General features: G+C 45.1%; 1 protein-coding gene across 1 annotated transcript; it reads right to left on the bottom strand.

Annotated features, from left to right (window-relative positions):
* Nucleotides 1-10,222: 10,222 nt before the first annotated feature.
* Nucleotides 10,223-11,158, bottom strand: LOC115643050 (olfactory receptor 51G2-like). The gene has a single exon (XM_030546869.1). The coding sequence runs from the start codon at nt 11,156-11,158 to the stop codon at nt 10,223-10,225; it is 936 nt and encodes a 311-aa protein (XP_030402729.1).
* Nucleotides 11,159-11,997: the final 839 nt, after the last annotated feature.

The raw sequence follows: 11,997 nt of genomic DNA, 5'->3' as shown, positions 1-11,997 counted from the left end.
CCCGTACTGGGCAGGTCCGAGAAGTTTTGAACCTTCCTTCTTGGAAGGAAAGAGAAGAGGAAAGTAGATGATATTTAACGGGACATCTTTCTGCTCTGAGTGCAAATCTAGGATTCCCAGAAGCTCAAGGAAGATCAGAAAAAACATAGATTTGGATTTACACTCCCAATAGGATATGCCAATAGGAAGATAGGCTCTGCCAGACTGGATCAGACCTGCAGTCCTTCTAGCCCAGTAACCAGTTACACATGCGTCAGGGGAAGATGGAGGAATCCCTGCAATAGGGAGCTAGGAGATTAACTGCTCCAAGGGAAAATTTCCCCCAGGCACCCACTAGTTAGACATATTTTGTGGTGTAAATCCAGTCCCTCTTTGAATCCGGCTAATCCCTCGGCCCCATTTATATCTAGTGGATCGGAGTTTCACAGCCTATTTGAGCACTGTGTGAGTTTGCAATAATAACAGTCACACAGACACCCTTTCTAGCCCTCAACTTCAAAATGTGGCCCATTGTATTATGACGTGTGTACACATATGGCAAGTGCATGGTGAAAATGGTCATTGTGTTTATCTGTCCTGCATTTAAGTTATTCATAAACGTGTTTCATTGACTCATTATGTACCTTATTTTTTTTTCTCTGCTGATGTGAGTTCAGATTATGCCACTGCCTCTTTGTAGCACATGGGATAAATTTTCAGGGTCTGGTTCTGAATTCAATAACGACATCACTCCAGATTTACGTGTGTAAATTCGATCAGAACTGGGATCTATTAACTTTCCCTTACCAAATGCTCCCAGTGATACACTCTGACCCCAAGAATCCCTCCAAGAGAAGCTGAAGTGCTTTGCCCAGCCTGTGTTGACTGAATCCAGAGAGTTAGATCATCCTACAGGTTCCCCTTCCTCCTCACAGGACCCGCATCTGCTCCCCATGCAAGGGATTGCAGTTATCTGGTAAGCTACAAGCTAACATGGACAGTTACTTCAGCTGCATGAGGGAGGGGTTGGCATGGCAAATGGGTGAATAGTGCAAACACTAGGTTTGCACTAATATCCAGCTGAGTGTGCTAGTTACTTCAGCCATGCTTTTTTAACAGGTGATGGAGGTAAATTACATAAAAATCTATCACACTGCTCTTTCCTGCACCTCAGTTCTCCTCTTTGCTGAAACACAGACCAGCGGTTCTGTTTTCTCATGACTTTTGGGAAAGTCTTGCACGGCTATTGTAGAGTAATTGTGTGCATGACCCTGAATGTAAGTATTACAAATGGCTTCTGCTCAGTTAGCAGGGATGAGTTCCATACAGCTGTTCACTGAACAGAGAGTTAATAGCACAAACCCATTGCAAAGAGTTACCACTGCTCCTTCCTGTAGCAATTCCAACAACTCTGCCACTGGCTTTCAATATGCAGACGTGTCATGAAATGTTTGTTTGTAATATCTGTATTCCAATGGAACGTTTTGGCATAACATTTACCCAGCTGTGCTTCAGCACACACACGTCAACCACAGGCACAAACCCAGCCGGACCTACTGAGCAGGCACACTGCTCGGTGCTACAGCCACATTGTGCGGTAGCCCAGGGCCCAGTCTGAGGGTGGGAGAATGGGGAGATTTCACCCCATGAGAAAGGAGGCTACGAATCCTGACATTTGGCCCTCAGAAACCAGAGAAGGGAAAGAAATGAACATAGCCCTGTAAATCTGAGGGGTATCTTCAGGGCAGAAGGGCTGGAGCCTTCAGCCAGTCAGGAAACAGAAATACAGGCAAGTCGCATCTTAGGCGCATTTAACATGCGCAAATTCAGCTTTGTGCAGTCGGTAAAAATGGAAACAAAAGAAAAATTACAATATAAAACCTGCATCTGCAGTGTGGGCGATTCCGCCCGCCATTCAACTCAATGAGTGTTTCACCATTCGTGGTTTTCGCTTTACGCTCTAACCATGGAACGGAACCCTCGCATAAAATGAGACTTGCTTGTGTGCCCTCAGAGCAACTCAGCTCTGAATTCCTGCATCTACAGTCAAGTCAAAGAGTAAAATTGTTGAAAATGCATTTCCTGATTCAATTTCCAGCACGAAATAGACCTGATGCAATTTGGGAAGTAGTCACTGATATTCCGTGGGGTCTCTTCTTTGAATGTCAGATTTCTATGTAGATTGAATTACTCACCGTGGAGCATGGGCAGATGTAGGGGAGGGGTTCCCAAGCTACCTACTGCTACCTGCCCTCCATCCCCATCACTGAGTCACCCCAACAGCCCAGCTGAGTCCTCTGCCGCTGCACAGAACATCTGCAAATGGAAACAGCTTGCAGCCTTTACACATCACTTTGCATTTTAAAGACAGTGAAACCTGCCAACGTACCCAATTCCTGCTAGAAGGGGAGCTGCTGACGCCAGAGGCCTTCACCCTAAAGGAGCAGGAGTCATCAGAGAGGTTGCAGGGCAGCAGGCAGCATCTGTTCAGACAGAGAGGCACCTGTCTTTATGAAGCATGTTCGCAATATCCCTTAGGGGTCACTGGACCATCAGGGACACTTAGCTGCTTGGCTTCCTGTGCAGCAGGTATAAACCCCGTGAGAACAAAAGGCAAAGTGCAAGAGGCGAAATGATAGGGAATGCGTGCTAATGCTACCCAGTGAGACTGCAGAACCAGCCCTGCTGCAGGCTGTCTTGCTGGAATTGGGGCTTATCATCCCTGTTATTCACATGGCTACCTTGAGGGTGGCCGAGTGGTAATGATGATGCCATAACATCTGTGATCTTGCTGAAATAAACTAAACTAGAATAATAATATAATATAGGAGCAGATTTCTCGGCAGCAGTCTCCTTTCCTGCATTACACACCCAGGGGGCTGACCAGAGGACAGAGAATCCACAAGTCTCTGTACATGGAAATTTCCCTCATTTTGTTTCAGGAGGGGAGCTCCCTTCCTTTTCCCTGAAGAATGAAAAGGGGGGACCCAGGACCCAGGAATCCCCAAAGTTATGCCCTGATCTCAGTGATCCATTGGGAGCTAGGCCCACCCATGCACAATCTCTGGGCCTCCCCAACTACTCCAGGACCCTCACCAGCTCCCTGGAAGCTCATTAGAGATGTGCTACCAGGGCCTATCACAATAGTCCACAGACTGGCAGATTGGTTGGTGTAGCTGAAGGGCACAAATCCTCAGCCATAGACTGGTTGGGAGGTTTTGACCTTTCCATACCCAGAGTGCAGCCAGAGACTCCACCAGTGCAGCCTTCATTTATGTTACGAGGGAGAAGCAGATGAAAAGTCCCAATTTCTCTTGGGGATCCAGGCAGCTGCAGCTGGGCAGTATCGTGGAAATTGAAATTTTAGAGAAAAATGATCCATTTTCTATGAAAACACACCCCAGAGAATGGATAAAAAGGAAACATTTTAGTTTGGGTCTTACTTTTTTATGGGGGGCACGTGGGGGGGAACCTCTCAGTTTTCCAGCCCAGCTCTAGCTTGAACCATGAGCCTCTGTCCCATTTCATGTGTGAAATGAGGTTCTATTTCCATGAATACTCATGCATTTGCCTTTGAAATCTGTGTCCTGCAAACCCTCATCGTGCCTGAATAACAGCTCTGGGGTCACTATGTACTAGAGAGTGAGAGCTCAGGGAATGCCTGTTACCACTCCGGATACAGGCTGCAGACTGACTGAACAGAACCTGAGGAGAACCAGTCAGCTATTAACCCAGGAACAGAGGAGCTACTAGACTTTTGTTTGCTGACAAGCCACTGACTGAGGGCTGAGACGCTGGGATCTTTCAGGTTCTGAAGAAATCCAGATGACAGATGCTACATTTATTTCCCATTCTAACCTGAGAAGTTATCTCTGAAAGATGATCAGAGGGGAACGAGTGGGTTTACATGTGTGTGTCAAAGTACAAATGTGTAAATGTTATGCCAAAACTTTTCATTGTAATATAAATATTAAAAACACAAAGTTTCATGACATGCATGTATATCAAAAACCAGCAGCAGAGTTGTTGGAATCTCTACAGGAAGGAGTAGTGGGGACTTTACTGCATAAAGGCTTTTGCTTTAGAAAGTATTTCAGTAGTACTCCAAATAGTGTTTGCAACGGGTTTGTGCTATTAACTCTTCATTCAGTGAACACCTGTATGATACGGTCTCCCGGTAACTGACCAGTAGCTGTTTCTAACACTTACATTCAGAGTCATGAACAAAATCCCTCTGCGATACCCGTGCAAGACTTTCCAAAAAGTCCTGACAGAACAGAACTGCTGGTGAGTGATCCAGCGAAGAGTGGAGATGAGGTGCAGGAAAGGGGAGTGTAGTAATGGTTCTATATTGTTGTGATGGGTTGGATCACAGAAAACTCTAGGGATGTGCCACCTGATGTGCCAAGATTTCCTCTGAGCCCATTTTCCCTGGCTGTTTGGGACTTCAGTGCCCTGCCTGGTTTGAGCCAGACACGCTATGTCTGCTGCAAACCCAGACCCAGATCTGAACAACATCCCCCAAAAGCTTTAGGCTTAACTGAAAACAGCTTGAGAAGTGTTCCTGTCTCCAGCACTCAGATGCCCAGCTCCCAATGGGAGGTCCTAATGGGATCCAAACCCCAAATAAATCCGTTTTACCCTATATAAAGCTTACACAGGTAAACTCATAGATGGTCCGTCCTCTATAGCACTGGTAGAGAGATATGCAAAGCTGTTTGCCCCCCCCCAGTGATTAATACATACTCTGGGTCTATTAATAAGTAAAAAGTGATTGTATTAAATACAGAAAGTAGGATTTAAGTGGTTCCAAGTAATAACAAACAGAACAAAGTGAATTACCAAGCAAAATAAAATAAAACATGCAAGTCTAAGTCTAGTACAGTAAGAAAGTGATTACAGATGAAATCTCACCCTCAAAGATGTTCCAATAAGTTTCTTTTACAGACTAATCTCCCTCTAGTCTGGGTCCAGCAATCCTCACTGCGGTGGTTACTGTCCTTTGTTCCAGTTTCTTTCAGGCATCCTTTGGGGTGGAGAGGCTATCTCTTGAGCCAGCTGAAGACAAAAGCGGGTGTCTCCAAGGGGCTTAAATAGACTTTCCTTTGTGGTTGGAGTCCCTCTCCTCTATCCTATGCAGAATCCAGCAAGTCACATGTCCGCGCATGACTCAGAACTTTACAGGTGGCGGCCATTGTTCACATGCTACCTTCAACGTCCCCAAGTAGACTTCTTCTTTGGATTGGAGTCTTCCAAGGTTCTATTGTCCGTTACGTGTTTCTTGATTGGGCACTTAACTTGCAAATTCCTTGCTTAAGAATCTGACCAAATACCTTACTAAGGCTACTTAAAATCAAACAAGTACACAGCCAATATTTATAACTTTGAATACAAAAATGTTACATGTGTACAGATAGGATGGATAGATTCAGTAGATCATAACCTGTGCAGAGATATGTTACATGGCATGCCCAGTTATGGCATATATACATTCATAAGCATATTTCTATAAAGCATTATAGGGTGCCACATTGGTTAAACATCTTGCAAAATAAATAACCCACAGAAGACATGTTGAGAGATAATGTTTGTGGTTTTGTGTATTTACATATCTATGAGTAGTGTGGAAAATGTAATCAACAGTTCCTGTCTGTACTGTATTCTGATAATTCAGAGGTCAAAAGAACATCCTATCATGTAAATAAATTGTAAACACAAGATATCTCAGTATTCCTCTCTCTTTGAAATATACTGTGAATAGTGGAGAACAAGCAAATGGCCTTATGTTAATTTATATAGCTAAGTAATGGTGATGGACGTCCTTCAAAGTCATCCTAATTACCTTCTGTTCCCTGAGGAATTTCAACTTGTCAAAAGACATGAAATTGGATAAACCATCCTTGGGTCCTGATTCTGTCATCTCAGATCTGCTTAGATTTCATCAGGGGAAGTTTGAGTCGCAAAGCCGAGGTTCCAGTTATACTGGTACGCCCTGAATATGAGATTTGGACATTGTAATCTGTCGTGTGAACTGAATTCTAAAGGAACTTTTTGAAACTACGAAGCTCACCATCTCTGCGATGAATCTGCACATCAATGAATTGAACTCATGTCTGGATGTATAGAAATATTTTAATCATACTCTCTTCTGTTTTTTACTAACTTTTAGTTTAGTTAATGAGTGTTTGTCTGGTATCTCAGAAGAAAATCTGGCATCAGATAAGTCTCAGGGAAATGTTTCTCTGGAGAAAATTACTGTGGAGAACTGTAACAGTGAAGGAAATGTTCCTGTGTCTGTTCGGGGTAATGACTTGCCCATGAAGGGAGCTATCCCAATCTCCAAGCAATTGTCCTTGAACAGCCATGTGTGCTGGAACAGGGGAAAGGATATTCCAAGTTGTTTGCTTGTTAAAGAGGAATGTTTCCCCAGCTCAAGGTCCTTTCAGCTGAGTGAGACTCCCTCATTTGAGAGAGGTTAAGCACAGTTCTCCTCAGCTTTGTTCTTACAATAAAGAAAATAACATTGATAACAACATTTCCCTACCCCTGAATTCAGTACGACGGTGATTTGTAACCCAGCATCAGCCAAAGTAGATCACTTTGAGCAACACCACTATCTGCTGAGTATCTAGGAAGACTAGGTGTGTTCATGTAAATATCGTTTGCTTCTGAAGTCTCTTCCACTCCCAGCTAGCTGTCAGGGGGAACTCATTTAGCCCCTGCTAACAAAGGATTATGCACCAAACAATATGCCAGGGTCGCATGCCATAGAAGAGGACTGGACTCATTGACTTAGGTGGTCGCTTCAAGGCCTATATGCCCATTTTGCATCACATCTGGAGCTCATGTGGTGTTGCTTACCAACTCTAACCCTGCTGGGCATCCTGGATGATGGATTTGCCCCTCCATAGATTCGGGAGAAAGCATGGCACAGCATTCTCATCTGGAAAAGGAATTGTTCTTGGGCTCCTCTTTAGTGATCTCACAGGAGTTGAATTCCTGGGGTTCCTGGCAATCTCAGCATGCTGAGCTGCCAGATGCCCCATCTCCAGCCACTAGTCCCAGATAGGAAGGATGGTTCAGGGCTTAAAGTGCTGTCCTGGGACTCAGAAGAACTGGCTTCAGTTCCAGGCTCTTCCACAGACTTCTTCTGTGACCTTGGGCAACTCACTTAATCCCTCTGGGCCTCAACAATATCTCTTTTAATAGGGCTCAATTTAAAGATTACATCTGGGAACAAGGGATGCAGGCCATCCTTGTCGAATGGGGGACCCAATCTTGGGAAGCAGTGACTCTGAAAAAGACTTGCAGCTCAGTGGTGTGCTATGGCTGAAAAACCCAGTGTAATCCAGGAAATATAATCAGGGGAATCTCGAGTAGAAGCAGAGATGATATTTTGCATGGGTATTTGGCACAGCTGGGAGCACTGCTGGAATATTGTGTCCTGTTCTATTGCCTACAGTTGGAGGAAGACGTGGATAAACTGAAGAGGAGTCAGAGAACAACCAAGAGAATGTTGAAAGGATTAGAAAACCTGCTTGAGAGTGATCCACTGAAGAAGCTCAATTTATTTAGTTTAACAGAAAGAGGTGTTATTGTTAAGGGGTGATGGGACCAATGTCTGTATGTACCTACATGAGGAACAAACATTTAACAATGGTTTATGCAGTCTAGCAGAGACATTAATAGCATGATCCAATGGCTGGAAGATGAATCTAGAGACATTCAGAAAGGATGTGGTGTTTTTTTAAGAATGAGGGTAATTAACCATGGAAAGAATTTATCAAGGGCCGTGGTTGATTCTCCATCACTGACAACTGTTAAATCAAGGCAGGAGGTTGTTCCAATAGTTCTCCTCTAGGAGTTATTTCAGGGGAGGTCTCTGGCCCATGCTCCACAGGCAGTCAGACTAGGTGATCACAATGGTTCCTTCTGCTCTTGGAATCTTCCCAGTGGTGTTAATAACATTGCCCTACAGCACGGGGTGTTGTACTGATAAATATGTCAAAGATCAAGAGGTCCTCAGACGCTACAATAATCTGGGCCATAGATAAGTGCCTCTCCTACCCCCCAGCCCCATTCTCCCCCAGTGACCTCCTTGCAGGGGTCTGCAATGCTTCAGGGATGCTGCATCCCCTGCTCCTCATTTTCCCCTTAGACCTCCACCTTCCTCTTCCTCCCCTTCTCCTGAGGCCCTTCCCCCTGTTCCTTCTCTTCACCTCAAGCATGGTCCCCAACCAGGTCGGAGCTGGATTGTGGTAAGAACTGACCAGGGAGCCCAGGCCATTGTTGAGAGCCCCAGATTCTCCACCTTCAATTGTGGTGTGTCCTAGTGGGTGGGCGTGACGATGCGGTTCTGGCGGGACCCAACTGAGAGTGCCAATTCAGGACCAACTGCTTAAACAGGGCAGTTATAGCTGTAGGCTGGGTTTTTTCCACATCTAAGGCAAACCAAACCAGCCAGACAAAAATGACTTCGGTTTCACCCCACTGGCTAACCACAAGTCACACAAGCAATTTCCTTAGACACTCCAGTCTTCCAGTATCACCACCAGGGCCACTCGTCCTGGGGATGAATGGTTATGAAAATGAACACCCCAATAAAAGAAAAAGGTTCTCTCGTTCCCAAAGGACCAAGCCCCAGACCCAGGTCAATATACACATCAGATCTTACCCACAAATCACGCTGATGCCAATCCTTTAGAATCTAAAATCTAAAGGTTTATTCATAAACGGAAAAAGATTGAGATGAGAGCTAGAATTGGTTAAATGGAATCAATTACATATGGTAATGGCAAAGTTCTTAGTTCAGGCTTGTAGCGGTGATGGAGTAAACTGCAGGTTCAAATCAAGTCTCTGGAGAACATCCCCTGCTGGGATGAGTCACCAGTCCTTTGTCTAGAGCTTCAGTTTGTAGCAAAGTCCCTCCAGAGGTAAGAAGCAGGATTGAAGACAAGATGGAGATGAGGCATCAGCCTTATATAGGCTTTTCCAGGTGTAAGAACACTTCTTGGTTTTTACTGTGGAAAATTACAGCAAAATGGAGTTTGCAGTCACATGGGCCAGTTTCTGCATGCCCTGCTGAGTCACAAGGCGTATCTGCCTCCTCTCAATGGGTCAATTGTGTAGCTGATGGTCCTTAATGGGCCATCAAGCAGGCTAAGCAGAGCTAACACCCACTTGTCTGGGATCTCTCCCAGTAACACAGCACAAGTTTGAAATATAGACAGTATACAGCCAATATTCATAACTTCAACTACAAAATGATACAGACATACAGACAGCATAATCATAATCAGTGACCCATACCCTGGTCTTAGACACCTTACATGACCCCCTTTACATAAGATCTGGTGCCACTATAGGACCTTGGTTGCAAACCATGTTCTATATGGTCCCAGTTTATATCAATAACGTCACAGTGGGAAGATGGGCTGGGGGCTGTTCTTGGGTCCCCTGACCCTCCTGCCCAGGGAAGGTGGAACATCAGGGCTGTCTGGCCAGCTCTTAACACAGCAAGGCTCCAGCTTCCAGCCTGGGCAGGGTCAGGGATATGGGGGAAGTGGAGGAGCAGAGGGTGGTGCCTCAGGGGATAAAATGGCCTCCCAGGGCTCCTGTATTAATCATGTTTCTGACATGACTCAGTCACAAGCACCTTTCTGAGGGCATCGGGGAAGGTGAGTGTCCGTGGTCCTTGAATAGCCTCTGACCACACATGGTGCCACGCTCATGGATCACCCAGTGCCCAGACTGCTCAGGAAGGGCCAGGACTGCAATTGCAAAAGAGCTTTGATCATGGCTCTGCAGCTTTTTTCATGGCATGTAGATTTTTAACCAGAGCCAGGAAAGTGACAGGCCAGGTCTAATGGGAAACAATAGCCACATCCATTCTCTTTATTAACGGCATCAACAGGAATTCTGAAGTCTGAGCAGCCAAGGATACGGCTTTTTATGGGCCAACATCCCACCAGTCCCCTGTCTCTCCAGAAACACAAGAACTTTGTTCATGTCACTGCCTCCCTTGGTCTCCTTCCCCCATTGCACTGTCCTCCCTCACCAGCGGGTCAGGACATCCATCTCCCATTGTGCCAGGGCTTAGACCTCATCTGAACCTCTCTACAAAGTGGAGATAAGTAGCTCATAGCATCTCAGATGGAATGGTCCAGGATGGAATAGGTGGCTGTGGTCCATGTTTTTTGTCTCCTAAATCACCAGTGCCATAGCCAAGTGATGAACTGACCTGTCACTTGAAGAACACCCTGATTATCTTCACATGAAGGTGTTTGCTTTTCACGCTGTACACGATTGGATTCATCAGAGGCAGGACCAGCAGGTATACATATCCCAGGAAAATCTGAAGCGAGTGAGAAGAGCTATTCCCGAATCTGTGTATCACAGGCAAGCCAAGCATTGGTGTGTAGAAAAGGAAGACAGCACAGAGGTGGGCCACACAGGTGTTCAGGGCCCTGAGGGACTCCATGTGGGATGTGATGCTCAGCACTCTTCTGAGGATCATCACATAAGACAAGCAAATAAGCAGTGAGTCTAACCCCACTGTTAAAAGTGCAATGGACAAGACATAGATGCTGTTGACTGTGATATCTGAACAAGCTAACTTCATGACCTCTCGGTTCACACAGTAGGAATGGGAGAGGACATTAGCTCGACAGTATTGGAACCGTTTCAGGAGAAAGGGGAGTGGGAATATTAAGGCCACTGCCCTTAGCACACACACCAGTCCCATCTTGACTATTTTTGGGAGGGTTAAGATGGACGCATATCTTAAAGGATTGCAGATCGCGACAAAGCGGTCAAAGGCCATCAACAAGAGCACAGATGATTCAATGTATGAAAGTGAGTTGATGAAAAACAGCTGAGCAAAACAGGCATCGAGGCTGATCTCCCTAGATTTAAGCAAGAATATGCCCAGTATCATTGGCATGGTGGTTACCGATAAGCCAAGGTCTGTGACTGCCAACATGGAAAGAAAAATGTACATGGGCTCATGGAGGCTTGGATCTGTTTTTATAATGAACAGAATGACTGAATTTCCTACTATCGAAATAACATACATTAAGTAGAAAGGGATAGAGATCCAGAGATGAATGTCTTCCATCCTGGGTATTCTGGTGAGAAGTAACTCTGCAGAGTTGGATTTGGTGTCATTGACAGCTGACATAATGTACTGGGCAGGTCCCAGGAGTTTTCAACTTTCCTTCCTGAAGGAAAAAAGAACAGGAAACTAGATTATATTTAACAAGACATCTTTCTGCTCTCAGTGCAAGTCTAGAGACTCTCAGGATCTCAAGGAAGATCATCAAAAACATAGTCTTGGATTTACACCACTGATGGGAAGATAGGCACTGCCAGACTGGATAAGACCTGTATTCCATCTAGCCCAGTAGCCAGTTTCCGATGCTGGAGAAAAAGGGGGAAGAAGCCCTTCAATAGACAGCTATGAGATAACCTGCTTCCAGGGAAAGTTTCCTCTTGATACCCAGCATTTACACATATTTTGTGGTGTAAATCAGGAAGGTTTAGAGCCCTTCCAATACTATATTAAAAACAATCCTCACTGCTATAATTAGATTTTCTGGTAACCCATATAAACACCCATTTCTTCTACACCAGCGACACCATCACAGGGCCTAACCAGATCAGCCACAACATCACCGGTTCATTCACCTGCACGTCCACCAATGTAATATACACCATCATGTGCCAGCAATGCACCTCTGCTATGTACATCGGCCAATCTGGACAATTCTTACGTAAAAGGATAAATGGACACAAGTCAGATATTGGGAATGGCAATATACAAAAACCTGTAGGAGAACATTTCGATCTCCCTGGCCACACAATAGCAGATTTAAAGGTAGCCATCCTGCAGCAAAAGAACTTCAGGACCAGACTCCAAAGAGAAACTGCTGAGCTTCAGTTCATCTGCAAATTTGACACCATCAGCTCAGGATTAAACAAAGACTGTGAATGGCTAGCCAACAACAAAAGCAGTTTCTC

This window comes from Gopherus evgoodei, unplaced genomic scaffold, assembly GCF_007399415.2.
Source record: "Gopherus evgoodei ecotype Sinaloan lineage unplaced genomic scaffold, rGopEvg1_v1.p scaffold_50_arrow_ctg1, whole genome shotgun sequence".
NCBI classification, from domain to species: Eukaryota; Metazoa; Chordata; order Testudines; family Testudinidae; genus Gopherus; species Gopherus evgoodei.
This window is presented reverse-complemented; position numbering and strand designations above follow the sequence as displayed.

Coding starts and splice junctions, on each gene's coding strand:
- LOC115643050 (XM_030546869.1), bottom strand. CDS start 11,158: ATGTCAGCTGTCAATGACACCAAATCCAACTCTGCAGAGTTACTTCTC.